At 44.7% G+C, this 21,737-nt stretch overlaps 1 protein-coding gene across 1 annotated transcript in view; it reads left to right on the top strand.

Annotated features, from left to right (window-relative positions):
- The window catches only part of CUL9 (cullin 9), a 535,945-nt gene that overhangs the window by 442,194 nt on the left and 72,014 nt on the right, over positions 1-21,737 (top strand). The window contains exon 41 of the mRNA XM_033937681.1: positions 7,745-7,819. Coding sequence (XP_033793572.1) covers positions 7,745-7,819 — 75 coding nt within the window. The remainder of the gene's footprint in view (positions 1-7,744; positions 7,820-21,737) is intronic.

Here is a 21,737-nt window from a genome sequence, read left to right as displayed (position 1 = left end):
TTTTTTGCTTTAAGATAATTTGCCAATAATCTCCCCGCCTTATTAGAATTTCCATAATACACTGCTTGTTTGGAAAACAAATCTCTTCTTATCATTTTTGAAGATAATTCATTATATTTACCTTTTGCTTTCAAAAGAGCTTGCAATATCTCATTTTCCCATTTGTTTATCAATTTAGCTTCTAATATTTTGATTTCTTTTTCTAATTCTATATATTGAATTTTATTCTGTTTCCTATTAAAAGCTGAATACGATATAATATTACCCCTCATAGTTGCTTTAAATGCATCCCATACATTCTCAATAGATGTATCCTCCACTAAGTTTATTTGAAAGAAATCATTAATTTGTGTTTTAAAATTTTCCAAAAATTTATCATCCACAAGCAGTGTATTATCAAATCTCCAAAGAGGTCTACCCTTTTCCAATTTATCCAATTGTAATTCTATCCATATTCCCGCATGATCCGAAATAATAATAGGATCTATGGAAGCTTTAATCACCTGTTGCACTTCATTTGTTGAAACAAAAATATAATCTATTCTTGAAAATGATTTATGAACCTGTGAACAGAATGAAAACTCCTGATCATTAAAATGAAGAATACGCCATATATCCTTTAAATCGCATGATTGAGCCAGATTATCTAAACCTAATGATTTTATACTTTTACTTGGTTTTTTATCCAATAATGGATCCATTACAGCATTAAAATCTCCAGCCACCACTAAATTAGAAGTAGCCAGTGGTAATAACATATTCTGTAATTTTTAAAAAAATTCTGATTGATTCGAATTAGGGGCATATATATTAAACAACGTCAGGGCATTATTTCCCATACCTATATCAACATGTATCCATCTTCCATGTGGGTCTGAATTTATTACCTTAATATTGGCCATACATTTTTTATTTATAAGAATTGCTACCCCTGCTTTTTTACCCTCTGCTGGAGCAAAAAAACATTCTTTTACCCACCCACCTGTTAGTTTCTGTGATTCTTTTGTGTTAAGATGGGTCTCCTGCAGACAGTAAATATCCGCATTTTGCTTTTTTAAAAATGTTAATACCTTTTTCCTTTTAATTACATGATTCAGGCCATTGACATTAATAGAATATATCTTAAAAGACATTATATATTTTAAAACTTATCAGTATAATCTTTTTCCCCTCTTCTTTTATATTTAAAATCCAAAAAATATTTTTTATGACACACATATTTACCCTTGAAATATCCAATCCCCCATTTACTTTCTCCCTAATCATTTTAATAAATATCATCTTTTTCCCTCCCTTTCCCTCCCAATATAATGACTGCTTAAGAACACACATTGGAACTGTAACCCGAACATTCCCCTCCCCTCTAGGCAACCAATATTCAATCAGTATCCCCTTCAAACTATCTATATTAACCTTTAATATCTTTATCTATTCATCAATTTTTGATTTGTATTTCCATAGTATTGTAGTTTAACATCTTAACATTTTTATCTTAAACATGTATTTAATATGGTATTATTATTTTTCATATATCTTATACTTTCTCTCTTTATATTTTAATTGTCTTTTCTTTAGTTCATGTTTTTCTTTCTTCAGTATTCCAATATCTCATATTTTTATAATTTTTCACAATATCATCAAAACTAATCTTGATATTTTATGTTAAAATATCATAGGTTCTGATTTTGAAAGAAAGGCTTTTAGTTTTTCTGGATCTTCAAAATACAAAGATTTATCTCCAGATGATACTCTCATTTTTGCTGGATAATACAATCCGTATTTAAAGCCTTTTTATTTTAGTTGAGGTCTCATGTCTAATAGTCTCTTTCTTTTATTTGCTGTGTTTTTAGCAAAGTCCGGCAAAAACCATATTCTGGATCCTTTGTAATTTAGATTTTTGTCTTTCTTGGCAGCATTTAATATTTCTAATGCTTGTTGGTACCTAAGCATTTTGAATATTAGTGGTCTTGGCCTGCCTTGATTTTCTACAATTTTTGCTGGGATCCTATGAGCCCTTTCTATTTCCAGTGGTTGTTTTAAATCCAGTTGTAATATTTTTGGAATTAAGTTTTCTAGAAAATGTATAGCATTTTTCCCTTCTAAATTTTCTTGTATTCCAAAAAGTTTAATATTTTTCCTTCTTCCTCTATTCTCATAGTCTTCCAGTTGATCTTTCAATTTATTCAGTTCCAGACTGTCATTTTTGCATCTGTTTGCTTCACCTTCTATGACCTCCAATTTAGATTCTAATACAGTTGTTCTTTTATTATTAACTTCCATTTGTCTATGGATGTTCAATATTTCTTCCTTCATTTCAGACATATTGGTTACAGTTTCCTTAAGCATTTGTTTAATTTGTCTTAGTTCTTCCATAACTTCTGCTTTACTCAATATATCCGGTTCTTCAGCAGGAAGTAGGATCTTACTTGGTGTGATTTGATCTTGCTTTTGTCTTTTTGCTGACATACCAGCCTCATTTTTATTTTGTCTGGTACTTGCCATATTCCAGATTTTTGTGCACAACAGTATATATTATTTCGCTTTCGATGCTATGATATGAAGAATAGCAAATTTTTTGGTTCCAGTCTATTTTCGTTGGAGGGTAGTTTCAATTGGCACAATTTTCACCAATTTTTTTGTTGTCACACAGAACAACAGCTCCTTTCCCTCAGAGTTTTCTTCAAAAAAGGCAGAGGAGGATTATATCAAACTGTCTTTATTTTAGATTGACATACACTGTCCTCTCATCAAAATTGAGGAAGATTTTATCTTTTTCTTTTGTCTTTGGCTATTTCAATGTCATTTATCCGTGGTCCTCAAGCCTCTTTTTAATATCATTTAGCTCTTTAGAAATCTCAGCCCTCAACACCACTTCGCTTTAGTATTGGAAAAAAAGCACTTTTAATTTTTCCTTCTCTGTTTTGCCAGTGAGGCTATATCAGATTTTCTTTTGGCATTTATTCTCTCAGAGCTTTATTTTAGTTCTGTCAGGTGGAGAGTAGTATCAGTTGCCACAATATTTGCCAATTTTATTTTTCCACAGATATTTGTAATATCCTTCAACACAGAAGAGAGCAATTTGTTTTTATCCTCAGGTTTTGCTTTGACATCAGGCGGGGGAGGGCTATGTCAAACTGCCATATTTTTATCTTTGACTGGCAGCAGCTCTTTATTGAAATCAGTCTGATGTGAGAACTTTTTTTCTCCTTTTCTTTTCTATTTATTGACTGGATGTAATATTTATTAGTCTTCCTTCATTTTTTCAAGCATCTTGCTTTCATATCATAAAAGAATTGGCTTTAGGTAGAGGCAGAGGATTAATTGATCTCACAGGGTTCCGACTCAGCACCGGCAGGGGAGGGCTGCTTCAAACCGCCACAGCTCCAGATATTCAACTGCCAACGGCCTCACAGCGAGATCGATCTTTTTTTTTTATTTAAACGTTAGACAGTATAGAAGGTATAAATAGGTAGTAGACAGTTAAAATTTTAATAGCCCTCCTCACTACCGTGCCGTATCAACGCAAAGAGAAGCCGAAAAAAAAACAGCAGCCCCACTTATCTCTTTCCCTTCAGGTTTCTCTTCAGCATCGGCGATCTTTGTCAAATTATCTCCGTTGATATATACATTCAATCTTTATTAATCGGCAGCAAAACTTTCTTGAAAAACCGACTCGAAGGGTAAAACTTTATATTAAATTGTTGCCTAGTTGAGAGGAGCGCCGCGATCACACGTCCATCTGTGTGCGCGGTAAGCCACGCCCCCTAATCAAGCCAATTAATAAACTTGAAACTTGAACTGTTATGTCAGAATCCCCACCGACGCGTTTCAAACTTCTTCCTCAGGGTCGGGGATGGAGATCACGCCGGCGTGAATGCTATGGATTTAGTTATATCTTAAGAATTTGAATCGTTCTGTAATCTCCATCCCCAACCCTGAGGAAGAAGTTTGAAACACGTCGGTGGGGATTCTGACAGAACAGTTCTAAGTTAAGTGGCAATTTAATATAAACACTATTAAGCTATGATGATTGATCTATTTATTATTATTAAGCACCGGCACTTTGTTACAAATTAATATATAAACATAAAAAGGTCCAAGTGTGAACCTTCACCGTATATTGGTTCCCATGAGGATGGCTACCACACTAAGGAATCACGAATCAAATATACTCGGTGTAGCTCTCTGAGGAACATAAGAACATAAGCAATGCCTCCACTGGGTCAGACCTGAAGTCCATCGTGCCCAGCAGTCTGCTCACGCGGTGGCCCAACAGGTCCAGGACCTGTGCAGTAGCCCTCTATCTATACCCCTCTATCCCTTTTTCCAGCAGGAAATTGTCCAATCCTTTCTTGAACTCCAGCACCTTACTCTGTCCTATTACGTCCTCTGGAAGCGCATTCCAGGTGTCCACCACACGCTGGGTAAAGAAAAACTTCCTAGCATTCGTTTTGAATCTGTCTCCTTCCAACTTTTCCGAATGCCCTCTTGTTCTTTTATGTTTTGAAAGTTTGAAAAATCTGTCCCTCTCTACTCTCTCTATGCCCTTCATGATCTTGTAGGTCTCTATCATGTCTCCTCTGAGTCTCCGCTTTTCCAGGGAGAAGAGCCCCAGTCTCTCCAATCTTTCAGTGTATGAGAGGTTTTCCATGCCCTTAATCATTCGTGTCGCTCTCCTCTGGACCCTCTCAAGTATTGCCATATCCTTCTTAAGGTACGGTGACCAATACTGAACACAGTACTCCAGGTGCGGGCGCACCATTGCCCGATACAACGGCAGAATGACTTCTCTCGTTCTGGTCATAATACCCTCTTAATAATACCCAACATTCTGTTTGCCTTCTTCGCGGCTGCTGCACATTGTGCTGTTGACTTCATTGTTGTGTCCACCAGTACACCCAAATCTCTTTCAAGGTTACTTCCCTCTAATACTAATCCCCCCATTTGGTAGCTGAACATCGGATTCTTTCTCCCTATATGCATGACCTTGCATTTCCCTACATTGAAGTCCATCTGCCATTTATTCGCCCACTCCTCCAGTTTGTTTAGGTCCCTTTGTAGATCCTCACACTCTTCCGCATTTCTAACCCTTCTACAGAGTTTAGTGTCATCCGCAAATTTGATAACTTCACACTTCGTCCCCATTTCCAGGTCATTTATAAATACATTGAACAGCAGCGGTCCGAGTACAGACCCCTGCGGAACTCCGCTCGTGACTTTCCTCCAGCCTGAGTAGTGACCCTTCACTCCAACCCTCTGTCTTCTGCCTGCCAACCAGTGTTTGACCCATCTGTGCACGTCCCCTTCCACCCCGTGGTTCCACAGCTTCCTAAGTAGCTGCTCATGGGGTATCTTGTCAAAGGCCTTTTTGAAGTCGAGGTAAATGATGTCTACGGGTTCCCCTTTGTCCAACTGACTGTTTACCCCCTCAAAGAAGTGCAGTAAGTTTGTTTGGCACGATCTTCCCTTGCAGAAGCCATGTTGACTCGCTTTCATCAGCCCATTTTTTTCGATGTGCTCACAGATGCTGTCCTTTATCAGTGCTTCTACCATCTTGCCTGGAACCGATGTCAAACTTACCGGCCTATAGTTTCCCGGGTCTCCTCTTGACCCTTTTTTAAAGATCGGTGTAACATTTGCTATCTTCCAGTCCTCCGGGATCTCTCCAGTTTTCAAGGATAGGTTGCAAACTCGTTGGAGTATTTCCGCTATCTCATTTCTTAGTTCTTTTAGTACCCTAGGGTGGATACCATCCGGGCCTGGCGATTTGTCGCTTTTCAATCTATCTATCTGTTGGAGGACATCCTCATGGCTCACCTCTATTGTTGACAGTTTTTCTTCTTGGTCTCCATGGAAGATCACGTCGGGTTCTGGTACACCGGATGTGTCCTCGCTTGTGAAGACTGATGAGAAAAATTTGTTTAACCTGTCGGCTACCTCTTTTATCACTCCCTTTCTGTCTCCATCATCCAAAGGTCCTACTTCCTCCCTTGCCGGTTGCTTCCCTTTAACATATCTGAAGAACGATTTGAAGTTTTTTGCCTCCCTGGCCAGCCTCTCTTCGTATTCTCTTTTCGCTCTCCTAACCACTTGATGACACTCTTTTTGGCTTTTCCTGTGTTCTTTCCAGTTCTCCTCAGTTTGGTCCTTTTTCCATTTCCGGAATGATTTTTTCTTGTCTCCTATCGCTTTCTTCACCTCATTGTTTATCCATGCGGGATCTTTTGCTCGGTTTTTTTTGCACCCTTTTCTAAATCTGGGGATGTACATATGTTGCGCTTCTTGCACTGTGCACTTGAATAGAGACCAGGCTTGCTCTACGGTTTCTGATTTTCTTGAACTTTTTCTGAGTTTTTTTCTTACCATTTCTCTCATAGCATCATAGTTCCCTTTTTTGAAGTTGAACGTTGTCGCTGTGGTTCTTTTCCCTTTTGCTGTACCTACTTCTAATTTGTACTGGATCATGTTGTGATCGCTGTTTCCTAGTGGTCCTACTATTGCCCCTTCCTTTGCTGGTCCCCCTAGTCTGTTGAGGATTAGGTCAAGAGTGGCATTCCCTCTTGTTGGTTCCTTGACAAGCTGATCCATAAAGCAGTCCCTCACAGCCTCTAAGAATTCTGTTTCCCTTGCACAGTTGGAGTTTCCAATACTCCAGTTTATCCCGGGGTAGTTAAAATCCCCCATTACTGTCACGTTCCTGTTGTTGGTGTTGGTAATCTCTGGACATATTCTAGGTGGAAACTAAAGTTCTAATATTAAGAACTACATTAATGAAGTAGAAGAAGATATGGCGGAAGGGTCTCGTTAATTATATCTAGAGGATACAGGGGATGTGGCAGAGTGATGCTTGAATGAAGTTGCAGATAGGCAGGGTTTACATGAACTTAAACAAGTTGGGGCTCTCCGCCCCCTCATGGATACCCAGAACATGCAGGTTATTCTTCCTGGCCTGATTAGATAGAGGCACTGCAAAAGGAGCGAGAAAGTCAATCAGCCATTATTTCCATTGTGGTTGAGCCGTAGTGTCAGTGGTAGCAGCGCATCGCTGTTTCAAACCAGCAATTTCCTCCTGTACATTGGACAACTCGGAGCATAAATCTGACAGAGCCACTGAGTTATCCTGAAGTATATCTTTAATATTAAGAAGCTCTTCCTTAATGTGCTGAAGTGTTAATCCATTGTGGGAGGTAAGATTGGACTTCAATTGTTTGGTATCAGGTTTATGTGTTTTTGAGGACATAAGGAGTCAGCAACAGCAAAGGCTGCGATTTAACTTTTGATAGGGCTCAAGTATATAAAAATTTGACAAGAGTTTACAGGTTTTGTTAATTCTTTTCTTGTTTACTTGTTTGTTCATGGTAAACTATTGTTTTTTGAAATGTTTTCAATAAAAAGATTTAAACTAAAGTACCGTTAAACTAATCTTCTGCTTGACCATCCAAACTAGGTAGCTTGTTTAAAAATTGCTGTCTATATGACATAGATCCCATTCCGCCCCCACCAATGTTTAAACTGTTTAATATGCAATATGTTAAATAAAATGATTTATTCTGTTTGCCCTTGTGTACTTATGTGAATTGTGGCTTGATAACTGGAGATGTACCTTAGTGTTGGGGTTTCACTTTATTTCTGCAAGTCTTCTCATCTCTACACTTCTTCCATGTCATGTCCCTGTATTTAGAATCTGGGGGGATATGTGAAATGGTCAGTGGTTTGGCTCAATGCCTGTTTCTTCTCTTTGCAGGTGAGCAAAGCAGCACGCCAAGAGAAGCGATTTTATGACTATAATGAAAGATGTACCTTCCATCATCTGGCTAGGGTAGGTTCTGAGGCATATTTTTAGGTTGCTTGAGGTTGATGCTGGGAGCTGGAGTGCGAGTCCCGCGAGTACTGACGGCAGCCATTCGGAGTGCAGCGTGGGACCAGGCAGGATGTAAAAAATGCACGCCTGCCTCGTGCACCGCTGTGCCGCTGCCACTGCCGGAAGAGAGCAGGGGCAGGAGGGCAGAAAGCACGCTGGGAGCCGAGATGGAAAAAAAAGGTACCGGTGGGGGGGGGGCTGCTTGGCTGCCACTAAACGTGCCTACCATTAGACGTACCAACTAGACATGCCCTGTACCCTGTTCCGGCCTACCACTAGACCACCAGAGGGGGGACAGGGTACAGGGCACAACATTTGGTTCAGAATTTTTTTTTCTTGGTTTTTCCTCCTCTACAGGTAGATGCGTCTTATAAGGTGAAAAATATGGTAATAGTTTAGTTATTTTACTTGTTGCCAACTTATCAAGATTAAATGCTCAAAACTGGCAAAGATTATGGTACTTATCTCAGGCGTTTTCCCACTCAGTTCACAAAGTTCCATTGATCGGCACTTCCGTGTTTTTATCATTTGGATCCTGGTGTCTTTTTACCCAGGTTCCCAAGCTCTACCAAGCTTAGTTTCAGTTAAAATACCCTTTGCTTGGGGACTAACTGTAGATTGCAGTAAAGCTCTCAGTGAAGTAGGAAGGTTAGAGAAAAAAATCTAAGTGTATTCCTTCTGCACAGGCTCGCAGCCATGGGGAGATAACCCACTTGTCCAGAATGACACACATATCTACTGGAAAAGATTTTAGCAAGGTAAGAACCTAATCTCTTTTTGTATCCAGAAGGTGCTGGCTCCTGGATGAATCAGAAAATACAGACATATTTAAAAAAGCATGTTTATCACAGGTGCAAGATTGATGTTACAATGGATATACTATCCTCCAAACTGTGCCTTGTAGTGTCTCACACACTGATCAGAAATAAAACTTTTTTTCTGTACCAGCTAGGTTGCTTTCCCTACAGCAGGAATACACAGAAAATATGTGGATATAAAAGCAGTACTTTTGCAAAAACAGTTAGGTCCCCAAACCTGACTTTCACTATAAGTTAGCCATGCATGTTGAAACAAGTCTGTGCATGTTATGACATGTCTCATGGTTACTCATGCACAATTGCAGCTCAGTGTGTGTCTAACATTCCAAGAGACAGGATGTCAGGAAAGTCCTTGTGCAAATCAAATAAGAACTGCTAGATTTGGAGAACCGTTCAGTGATAAAATCTCTGACAATAAATGGAAGAAAGCCAAGTCTGCAGTTTAGGATGAGTCTGCCCCATCATCCTATAAAGTAAAATTTTGGAGCAAGCAGTTTGTGGTAGAAAGTCCATTGAAGATGACCCTGTGGAAGCAACTTCCAAAGAAATGTGCAAGTCGAGGAATTCATTTTGTCAGACAGATGAATTAAGGTTTCCCGAATAGCTGAAGAAACGGGCACCTTGGCAGGTACAGTTTGGAAACTAATTCATGAAAGGTTGGGCATGTCCAAGGTTAGTGCAAGATGTGTTTCAAGAATTCTGACGTCTTGTCAGAAGGCCACGAGGCTCCAGTGCTGTCAGGAGAACTTGGAGATGCTCTGTGAAGACCAAGTGAATTTTTTTTCATCATTTCATTTAATGACTGGAGATGAGACTTGGGTCTATCACAGAGATCCTGAGTCCAAAATGGAATCAATGCAGTGGAAGCACAAGTCATCTCCCACCCCCAAAAGATTCAAGACAGAAAAATCTGCAGGCAAAGTCATGGCAGCTGTTTTCTGGGGCCAGCACTCGGGCTTGCAGTAGGTAGTTGGGAGGGCTGAGCCGAGCACGTGGCAGTAAGGAGGAGTGGAGGAAGCAGCGAGACAGAGCGGAGGAGCAGTGAGAGAGCAGAGCGGAGGAGCAGTGAGAGAGATAGAGAGGAGATCGGAGCAGAGCAGAGGAAGCAGAGAGAGTAGAGCGGGGAGTGCAGAGAGAGATTGCAAAGGTGGAGAGGAGAGGAGCAGAAGCGGAACGGGCAGAGCAGAGTCGAGGGGAAGAGGCGAGAGATAGCTCCGCCTACCCCCAACGTCACCAGCCGATCTCTCCCATAAAAGGGGAGGAGCCAATGGCGAAGATCTCACTGGGGCCAGCACTCGGGCTTGCAGCAGGTAGTTGGGAGGGCTGAGCTGAGCACGTGGCAGTAAGGAGGAGCGGAGGAAGCAGCGAGACAGAGCGGAGGAGCAGTGAGAGAGCAGAGTAGAGGAGCAGTGAGAGAGAGAGATCGGAGGAAGCAGAGAGAATAGAGCAGGGAGTGCAGAGAGAGATTGCAAAGGCGGAGAGCGGAGAGGAGAGGAGCAGAGGCAGAACGGGCAAAGCAGAGTCGAAGGGAAGAGGCGAGAGATAGTTCCGCCTACCCCCGACGTCACCAGCCAATCTCTCCCATAATAGACGAGAGCGCCTTTGCGAAGGGCCTCTGAGAAGGCTAAATCTGCAACTTTAAGAGCTCCGGAAAACTGCCAAGCAGGCAGGCAGACCTTCTCAGACATCCTAACCTTTCAAACTCTCAAACAGGCAGACTTCTTCTTTCAGACTCTCAAACAGGCAGACACCCTAACCATTCTAACTCTCAAACTAACTAACAGGCAGACTTTTTTTCCAAACTCTCAAATTAACTAACAGGAAGACTTTTCCAACTAACTAACAAGCAGGCATACCTAAATAACAACTTGAAAATGGCAGGGAGAACAAGAAGCACCAGGACTACAATCAAGACCAGCATTCCAGTCACCGAAGGGACCCAGGGGATGGCCACGGCCTACGCACAGACGGAGGATGACCCTGGACGGTGGACAGAGGCCTATGTGCAGACCGAGGCCATCCCCCAGCAGTACACTACAGTCTCTACACAGACAAAGGAGATGGGCCAGCTAGACGGAGACATCTTACAGGAACGAAAGCCTGAAGTCATAATGCCGTTGTACAGGGCCATGGTGAGACCTCATCTGGAGTACTGTGTGCAATTCTGGAGGCCACATTACAGTAAAGATGTGCGCAGAATTGAATCGGTTCAACGGACGGCTACCAGGATGATCTCGGGGCTCAAGGGTCTCTCGTACGAAGAGAGACTGAACAAATTGCAGCTCTACACTCTTGAGGAACGTAGGGAGAGGGGAGACATGATCAAAACATTTAAGTACCTCACGGGACGTGTCGAAGTGGAAGATGATATTTTCTTTCTCAAGGGACCCTCGGCCACAAGAGGGCACCCGCTCAAACTCAGGGGCAGAAAATTTCATGGCGACACCAGAAAGTATTTCTTCACAGAGAGAGTGGTTGATCATTGGAACAAGCTTCCAGTGCAGGTGATCGAGGCAGACAGCATGCCAGACTTTAAGAATAAATGGGATACCCATGTGGGATCCCTACAAGGGTCAAGATAAGGAAATTGGGTCATTAGGGCATAGACAGGGGGTGGGTAAGCAGAGTGGGTAGACTTGATGGGCTGTAGCCCTTTTCTGCCGTCATCTTCTATGTTTCTATGAACTGAGGAGCCTAAGGGAGGAGGTGAAGCGCTTGAGAAGCATCAGAGAGGATAAGGCCTTCATCGACAGAGTCATCAAGGAGTTGTCCCAAATCACCGAGCAGGCACATGACAAGTCCATCCTCGTGACACCCAAACCTTCAGCTTTGAAACCAACGATTGGGGTACAGGAAATGGCTGGAGACGCCGACTCCTGGCAGCTGGTAACCTCCTCCACAGGCAAGCACAGAAGACCACCCCCTCCTTTCTCAGTTTCTTCTTCTTCTTTTTCTCTCAAACAGGGCAGTTTTACATCAACCCCACAAATCACCCTGAGGAACAGATTCCAGATCTTACAGGAAGAGACTGCCGACGAGGTACAGGAAGATGTCCAATACATGGCTCCAGTTCCAGGGGACAACTGATCGGCTCCCCCTGAAGAAGCGCAGAGTGGTAGTCATTGGGGACTCCATGCTGAGGGGCACCGAGGGACCAATCTGCAGACCGGATATGCAATGGAGGGAGGTTTGCTGTCTGCCTGGAACCAGAATCCGAGATGTCACCACCAGTGCTCCCTCTAAGCGGGCGGGTGGTGTGAGCAAAATTTTTTCCCCGTGCGCTAAAAATATCGGGCGCCAGCGCCAACTCGCCCGATTCTCCTCTCGCCGCGGCTTGCCATCTCTGTACGCCGTGCGCTGTGACGTGACATTGTGCGCTGCGAGGCAATATTTTGTGTGCCAGCGCACGCCAGCGCAGCTTAGAGGGAACACTGGTCACCACCTGTCTAGATAGACTTCTCAAACCCCAGGACCACTTCCCCTTGCTTCTCATCCATGTCGGAACGAACGACACTGCCAGGAAAACCCCGGAAAACATACCCAAAGACTTTGGAGCCCTGGGTGAGAAGCTGAGGCGGATGGGAGCGCAGGTGGTCTTCTCCTCGATCCTCCCAGTAAGAGGCAAGGGTAGAGCCAGGGAGGAGCGTATCCAGAGGACTAACGAGTGGCTACACGGATGGTGCAAGGAGATGAACTTTGGATTTCTAAACCATGAAGAGGCACTGCAGGGACTTCAGGGACCAGACAGACTCCACCTGACCAGAAGAGGCAAGAATGTCTTCGGACATCGACTAGCCCGCCTACTTCGTAGGGCTTTAAACTAGGTAAGTTGGGGGAGGGTACCCACTCACATATCAGTCCAGTAAGCAACTATCCAGAGGAGGTGAGTCCCAATTACACTTCTGAGTCCGAGGTAAGTGCACACACTGAAAACAATGCTTTAGGAGTCACACCAACTCAGGCGGGAAACTCTACACAGGGACTTAGCAAACACATTGAAAACAATACTTTAGGAGTCACACTAACTCAGGCGGGAAACTCTACACAGGGACTTAGCAAACATAAGGTATGGAAGGCTATGTATGTTAATGCACACAGTTTGGGCAATAAAATTCTGGATTTAGAGATAGAAATAACGAACGCCGATCTAGACGTAATGGCGATATCCGAGACTTGGTTCACGGACTCACATGGGTGGGATATGGTTATACCGGGTTAGAACTTACTTCGTCGAGACAGGGAGGGCAAGTTAGGAGGGGAGGGGTAGCACTATACACTAAAGAAGACATCAAAACTACCAGAAAGCAATGTTACTTACCGTAACAGTTGTTATCCAGGGACAACAGGCAGCTAATCTAATCTAATCTAAACCTTAAGTTTATATACCGCATCATCTCCATGAGTATGGAGCTCGACACGGTTTACAAGAACTTAAAATAGTGGGTAGAGAAGAAGAAAAAGGATTACATGAACTTATGTGTAGAAGGGGGGAGAGAAAGGGGGGAAGGATAGAGCTACAATTTGCTGAAAAGCCAGGTTTTCAGTTGTTTGCGGAATAACTGAAGGGAGCTCAGGTTCTGCAGCGGGGAGGTGAGGTCGTTCCAAAGTCCTGTAATTTTGAAGAGAAGGGATTTTCCCAGTTTGCCTGCATAGTGGATGCCGCGTGGAGAGGGGAAGGCTAGTTTAAGCCTTTGGGCAGTTCTGGAGGAGTCGGGACTGGAGGAGTTGAAAGACAGTGGGATAAGAGGAGGGAGGATTCCGTGAATGATCTTGAAAGCCAGGCAGGAACATTTGAAATGGATTCTGGAGATTATTGGGAGCCAGTGAAGTTTGGCAAGGAGTGGGGAGGCATGGTCAGATTTGCGTTTTGAGAAGATCAGTTTGGCTGCAGTATTCTGGATTAGCTGGAGTCCTAGAATACTTTTTTTGATAGATTTAAGTAGATGGCGTTGCAGTAATCTAGTTTGGAGAGGATGATGGATTGGACAAGGATGGCAAAGTGTTGTTGGCTGAAGTAGGATCTAGCTTTCCTCAGCATGTGAAGGCTGAAAAAGCATGATTTTGCCAAGGAGTTGAGGTGGTCATTGAGGGAGAGAGAGGAATCGATAGTGATACCAAGGACCTTGCATGAGAATTCGAGCTGTTGTGTATCGCCTGTGGGTAGTGCGAAAAGTGTGGGCAGGTGTTCGAATTTTGGGTCGAGCCAGAGTAATTTTGTTTTAGATTTGTTTAGTTCATCTGTACCAAGAGGGACCAGGCACGGAGTCTCATTATGCAAGCTGTAATGTTTTCGTGGAGGTTGGTGAGGTTCTGGTCAGTCTCAAGGAGGACAAGGATGTCATCTGCATAAGTGTAGATTGTTTCCAGGAGGGATAGTTGAAAGAGTTTCAGGGAGGACATGTAGATGTTAAAGAGAATAGGGGAAAGGGGTGATCCTTTTAGGGACACCGCAAGATGGAGTCCAAGGAGTGGACATGGTGCCATTTGTGTTGACGGTGTAGGAACGAGAGCGTAAGAAGTTTGAGACCACATTAGGACGGTGGAGTCGATTCCAATCTCGGAAAGTTGGTAAAGTAGTATGTCGTGGTGGACGACATCAAAAGCAGCGGAAAGATCGAATTGTAATAGGACAGCGAATTTGTTACGTGAGTGTAGTTGTTGTACCTTTGAAATTAGGGAGACTAGGAGGGATTCGGTGCTAAAGCAGGGTCTGAAGCCATGTTGGTAGGGGTGAAGAATGGAGAATCTCTCGAGATAGGAGAGCTGGGTAGCAACTATGGTTTCTAGAAGTTTGGTAAGTAGAGGGATATTTGCTATGGGACGGTAGTTTGATCGTAGGGAGGGGTCAAGATCGGCTTTTTTCAGAATAGGTGACAAGGCAATGTGGCCCATTTTTGTGGAGAACAAGCCTGATAGTAGAGCAGAGTTAATGAGTCTCGTAAGGGAGGAGATGGCCTGTGCAGGAATGTTTTCATAAAGGTGGGATGGGAAAGGATCTAAGATGCATTTGCAGGATTTCAGTCTGAGGCAGAGTTTCGAGATCTGGGGTTCAGATATGGGTTCAAATGTCATCCAGGATCTATCCGCTGGGATAGGGTTTGAGTCATTGGGAGGAAGAGAATTGTAAGAGATTGCTGAGGGGAAAGAGCTCCTTATGGTGGAAATCTTTTCATTGAAAAATTTTTGTAAGTCGTTTGCGGAAGGAGGGGAGAGGGGAGAGGTGGAGTCGCTATTCTCACTAGTGGGTGATGTCATCCAACGGAGCCCCGATAAGGACATCTCACAAGCATACTTGCTTGTAGAAACTTTTAGAAGTTTCGAGTTGCCCACACTCCGCATGCGCGCGTGCCTTCCCGCCCGTTGCACCGGGCGCGTCTCCTCAGTTCAGATAGCTAGCAGAGAAGCCAACCCAGGGGATGTGGGTGGGACGTGAGAATAGCTACCTGCTGTCCCTGGATAACAACTGTTACGGTAAGTAACATTGCTTTATCCCAGGACAAGCAGGCAGGTATTCTCACTAGTGGGTGACCTCCAAGCTAACCACAATGGGATGGAGGGAGAGTTGGCAACTTAAGAGGATAAATTTTGTAATACTGTTTGGCCAAACTGTCCATCCCATCTGGAGAAAGTATCCAGACAATAATGAGAAGTGAAGGTGTGAACCGAGGACCAAGTGGCAGCCTTACAAATCTCCTCAATCGGTGTCAATCTGAGGAAAGCTACAGAGGCTGCCATTGCTCTGACCTTATGGGCTGTGACTTTACTGTTAAGGGGTAATCCAGCCTGGGCATAGCAGAAAGAGATATAAGCCGCCATCCAGTTGGAGATGGTGCGCTTAGAGATAGGGCATCCCAACTTGTTCGGATCGAAGGAGATGAAAAGTTGAGGAGCAGTTCTGTGAGGCTTGGTGCGTTCCAGGTAGAAAGCCAAAGCACGTTTACAGTCCAGAGTGTGAAGAGCTGATTCTCCAGGATGAGAATGAGGCTTTGGAAAAAACACAGGAAGAACAATGGATTGATTCAGATGAAATTCCGAGACCACCTTGGGGAGGAATTTGGGATGAGTGTGAAGGACCACCTTGTCATGATGAAACACTGTAAAGGGTGGATCCGCAACCAATGCTTGAAGCTCACTCACTCGACGAGCAGAAGTGAGGCCAATGAGAAACACCACTTTCCAAGTGAGATATTTCAGAGGAGCCTTGTTAAGAGGTTCAAATGGAGGTTTCATAAGCTGGGAAAGAACAACATTGAGGTCTCAAACCACTGGAGGCGGTTTGAGGGGAGGATTGACATGGAAAAGGCCTTTCATGAATCTGGAAACCACAGGATGTGCAGAAAGAGGTTTCCCCTGAAGAGGCTGATGGAAAGCAGCAATTGCACTAAGATGGACTCTGATCGATGTAGACTTGAGGCCAGAGTAAGACAGGTACAAAAGGTAGTCCAAAACAGAGGACAAGGAGGCATGTTGAGGCTCCTTGTGATGAGAAAAACACCAAGTAGAGAATCTAGTCCATTTCTGGGAATAGCATTGTCTAGTAGCAGGTTTTCTGGAAGCTTCCAAAACATCCCGCACAGCTGGTGAAAACTGAAGGGGAGTTACGCTGAGAGGAACCAAGCTGTCAGGTGTAGCGACTGCATGTTGGGATGAATCAGAGATCCCTGATGCTGTGTAAGCAGAGATGGAAACACTGGCAGAAGGAAGGGCTCCCTGCTGCTGAGTTGCAGAAGAAGGGAGTACCAAGGTTGCCTGGGTCACCGAGGAGCAATCAGAATCATGGTGGCCCGGTTGGACTTGAGCTTGACCAGAGTCTTTTGAATGAGAGGAAACGGAGGAAACGCATACAGAAATAGATTCCCCCAGTCCAGAAGAAAAGCATCTGCCTCGAGACGATGAGGAGTGTAGATCCTGGAGCAGAACTGAGGCAGTTTGAAGTTGTGGGGAGCTGCAAACAGGTCTATCTGAGGCGTTCCCTGCAGGGAGAAGATGTGATGAAGGGGCGTGGAATGGAGAGTCCATTCGTGAGGCTGGAGAAGACGACTCAAGTTGTCCGCCAAGGCATTGTCCGCCCCCTGAATGTAGACAGCTTTGAGGAAGGTGTTGTGGCGAATCGCCCAATCCCAAACTTTCAGAGCTTCCTGACAGAGGAAGGCCGATCCCGTGCCTCCCTGCTTGTTGACATAATACAAAGCGGATTACAAAAAGAGTTATGGAAGAGTTATGCCAACACAATGATCGCTCCTTGCGAGGCATGCCCCGAAGCCAGACCAGACACTCGCCGAGACTCTGCTCCCAGCAGCAAGAGTGTGCGTCGAGGAGGCACCGGAGGCGGCTCGACCTCGCGGGAGGCTTCCGCGTGCCCAGGCTGGATTTGGGAGAGAAGCGTCGGCCCAATCTTAGTAAAGAGCTCGACAAATCGCTTCTCCATCATGGCATGGAACGAAGCAGGCAAAGAGGGATCCGCATCCGCAATGGGACCTCCAGCACGGACATCGCTAACTCGGCCGCCTGGGGGCTTGGGCTTAGAAGCCTTGGGCACCTTGAGCACCACTGGAGGAATGGGAGGCTGCGTTACCTGACCTGAGGAGACAGTGGAAGGCACCGCAGCAGGCATCGGAGTCGAAGCTGGCACGAACGAGGTAGGCTTGAGCAGACTCGAGGCAGAAGAAGCTGAAGTGGAAGTCGAAGGCGTGGCGCTCTGCGACGCGGGCAGCTCCGGTGACGCCTCCATGCTGAATAGCGACTCCCACAAAATGCAGCGATGCTTAAAAGCACGTGCTGTAAGTGTGGAGCAAGGCCGGCACGATTTCGGAAGATGTTGAGGCCCGAGACACTGAAGACAGCGTCGATGAGGGTCCGTCAACGAAATCGCGCGCTGGCACTTGACACACTTTTTAAAACCGGTAACAGGCCGGGACATAGGCCGAAAAAGCTCCGCCGCAAGATCGAAGCCGCGGGGCCGCAGCCATGCGGCCTGCCCGGTCGAACGATCGAAAGAAATTTTTTTTTTTTTTAAAACAAGAAAACGCAACGTGAGCCAACAATAATGAGCAAAGAAAACTCAAAACCGCGGGCACAGAAGGCACAAGTGAAGGGACTTCGTGCAGAGAATCGAAGACGGACGTCTCAGCTCCGCGGAAGAGAAAGAACTGAGGAGACGCACCCGGTGCATCGGGCAGGAAGGCATGCGCACATGCGCGGTGTGGGCAACTCGAAACTTCTAAAAGTTTCTACAAGCAAGTATGCTTGTGAGATGTCCGCATCAGGGCTCTGTTGGATGAAGTCACCCACTAGTGAGAATACCTGCCTGCTTGTCCTGGGATAATCACAGATGTCAAGTACACCGGGGAATCCCTCTAGGTGAACCTGGCAAGAGGAAACGAAAAATGCCTGTATCTTGGTGTGGTATACAGACCTCCAAGACAACAGGAAGACGAGGATATGGACTTAATCGAAGACATAGAGAACATCACTTTGCGTGGGGACACAGTACTGTTAGGGGACTTCAATATGCCCGATGCAGATTGGAACACACTTGCCGCAACAACCAGCGGCAGCAGAAGGTTATTAACCTCCATAAAGGGAGCATGACTCAAACAATTGATATTGGAGCCCACTAAGGACCAGGCGATACTGGACCTGGTACTCACCAACGGAGAAAGCGTATCGGAAGTTTTGGTAGGTGATACGCTGGCCTCCAGCGACCACAACATTGTATGGTTCAACCTCAGGAAAGGTTTCACTAGATCAAACACAACAACAAAGGTCCTCAACTTTCGGGGCACTGACTTCAAACGAATGGGAGATTTCGTCCGTCAGGCGCTGCAAGACCAAGCAGAAACAGATAATGTACAGGCTATGTGTTCAACCCTGAAATCTACCCTACACAAAGCAACAAAACGCTATATAAAAACAGTAAGCAAACGACGGAGAAATAATAGACCCCAGTGGTTCATCTCGGACCTTGTTAAAATAAAGAAAAAAGCAGTTATTTCCTCCAAAAATCAGGAAAGGGAGAGGTAAAAGAAGACTATCTGGCCAGGTCTAAAGCTGTCAAAACGGCAGTCAGAGAGGCCAAGCTTCGAATAGAAGAGAATCTAACAAAGGACATTAAGAAGGAGGATAAATCCTTCTTCAGGTACATCAGTGATAGAAAAAGAAACACAGATGGGATACAACGCCTTAGGAAAGCAGACGGGAATTATGCAGAATCGGATTCCGATAAAACCGAACTACTAAATGAATACTTCTGTTCAGTCTTTACCTGTGAGGCGCCGGGGTCCAGTCCACAGTTGCAAGCAAGGGAAAGGTCGGAAGACCCGTTTTGGAATTTCAAATTTACACCCAGCAGCATCTACTGCGAACTATCAAGACTCAAAGTGAACAAAGCCATGGGACCGGACAATCTACACCCCAGGGTGCTTAGAGAGTTGTGTGATGTCCTGGCAGAGCCATTATCCGTGCTCTTCAATCTTTCCCCGAGTATGGGAAGAGTCCCCTTGAACTGGAAAACAGCTAATGTCATCCCACTCCACAAAAAGGGCTGCAGGACAGAGGCTGCGAATTACAGACCAGTGAGTCTCGCATCCATAGTGAGTAAGCTCATGGAAACACTAATCAAGCATAAATTAGATACGATCCTGGACAAGGAGAATCTAAGGGATCCCCGCCAGCATGGATTTACCAAGGGAAGGTCCTGCCAATCCAATCTAATTAGCTTCTTTGACTGGGTAACAAGAAAGCTGGATGCGGGGGAGTTCCTAGACGTCATGTACTTGGACTTCAGTAAGGCTTTTGATAGCGTCCCACACCACCGGTTATTGAGCAAGATGAAATAGATGGGATTGGGAGAAACATTAACTGCATGGGTCAAGGATTGGCTAAACGGTAGACTTCAGAGAGTGGTGGTAAACGGTACCCTTTCCAAAACGTCAGAGGTGACCAGTGAAGTGCCGCAGGGCTCGGGCCCGATCCTGTTCAACATATTCGTAGGAGACCTGACTCAGGGGCTTCAAGGTAAAATCACATTATTCGCCGATGACGCCAAACTATGCAACATAGTAAGTAAGAGCACTTTGCCCGACAGTATGACGCAGGACCTACTTCTATTGGAACATTGGTCCTCGACTTGGCAGCTAAGCTTCAATGCTAAAAAATGTAAGGTAATGCACCTTGGCAGCAGAAATCCATGCAGAACTTACACACTAAATAGTGGGACCTTAGCTAGGACTAAGGCAGAACGTGACTTAGGGGTGATCATTAGCGAAGACATGAAAACTGCCAATCAAGTGGAGAAGGCTTCATCAAAAGCAAGACAAATGATGGGTTGTATCCGTAGGAGTTTCGTCAGCCGGAAGCTCAAAGTCATAATGCCGTTGTACAGATCCATGGTGAGATCTCACCTGGAATATTGTGTACAATTCTGGAGACCACATTACCAAAAAGATGTGCTGAGAGTTGAGTCGGTTCAACGAATGGCCACCAGGATAGTCTCGTGGGCTCAAAGATTTCCCATATGAGGAAAGGCTGAACAGATTGCAGCTATACTCACTCGAGGAATGTAGAGAGAGAGGAGACACGATTGAAACGTTTAAATATATCACGGGCCGCATCGAGGTGGAAGATGATATCTTCTTTCTTAAAGGTCCCTTGGCTACAAGAGGGCACCCGCTGAAAATCAGGGGTGGGAAATTTCATGGCGATACCAGGAAGTTTTTCTTCACCGAAAGGGTGGTTGATCATTGGAATGAACTTCCACTTCAGGTGATTGAGGCCAGCAGCGTGCCAAATTTTAAAAGGAAATGGGATACACATGTGGGATCTCTAGGGGGGGTAAAATCAAGGGGGGTGGGTTATTAGAGTGGGCAGACTTGATGAGCTATGGCCCTTTTCTGCCATCATCTTCAATGTTTCTATGAAGGACTTTTGTTTTTGGAGTGCGTGCCACATAAAACAACCATAACCTTGGAGCATTATTACATTACATTACAGATTTCTATTCCGCCATTCAATGCTAAAAAATGTAAGGTAATGCACCTAGGCAAAAAAAATCCACACAGAACTTACACACTAAATGGTGAAACCTTGTCCAGGACCACGGTGGAACGTGATTTAGGAGTGATCATTAGCGACGATATGAAGGCTGCCAATCAAGTAGAGAAGGCATCGTCCAAGGCAAGACAAATGATGGGCTGTATCCGTAGGGGTTTTGTCAGCAGAAAACCTGAAGTCATAATGCCACTGTACAGATCCATGGTGAGACCTCATCTCGAGTATTGTGTTCAATTCTGGAGACCACACTACCGAAAAGATGTGTTGAGAATTGAGTCGGTTCAGCGAATGGCTACCAGGATGGTTTTGGGGCTCAGGGAACTCACGTATGAAGAAAGGTTAAAAAAACTGCGGATGTACTCACTGGAGGAGCGAAGAGAGAGAGGGGACATGATTGAGACCTTTAAGTATATTACTGGGCGTATAGAGGTGAAAGATGATATCTTCAGTCTTATAGGGCCCTCAGTAACCAGAGGTCACTCGCTGAAAATCAGGGGAGGGAAATTTCAGGGTGATGCGAGGAAGTACTTCTTCACTGAAAGGGTGGTAGATCATTGGAACGAGCTGCCTCAGAGGGTGATTGAGGCCAGCAGCGTGTTAGATTTCAAGAGGAAATGGGATATTCATGTGGGATCTCTAGGAGAGTAAGAATCAGGGAGTGAATCATTGGTATGGGCAGACTCGATGGGCTATGGCCCTTTTCTGCCGTCAATTTCTATGTTTCTATGTTACCTTTCGGTTCAAAGCGGATTACAAAAAGAATTATGGAAGAGTTATGCCAACACAATGATCGCTTTGTGGGAGTCAATCAAGGAGAAAAGAGGAAAACTCACAGCAGGCATGCTGTTTCTTCACAACAATGCACCGGTGCACATGTCCCAACAATCACAGGCCGCCATTCGAGAATAGGGGTTTCAGCAGCTGAACCATCCACCCTACAGTCCTGACCTGGCTCCCTCAGTTCATTTCCTGTTCCGAGTTTTGAAGAAATCTCTCCATAAGCAGTA

Source organism: Geotrypetes seraphini, chromosome 3 (assembly GCF_902459505.1).
Source record: "Geotrypetes seraphini chromosome 3, aGeoSer1.1, whole genome shotgun sequence".
Classification (NCBI taxonomy): domain Eukaryota; kingdom Metazoa; phylum Chordata; class Amphibia; order Gymnophiona; family Dermophiidae; genus Geotrypetes; species Geotrypetes seraphini.
Note: the sequence above shows the minus strand (reverse complement) of the source record. Positions and strands in the feature narration are given on the sequence as shown.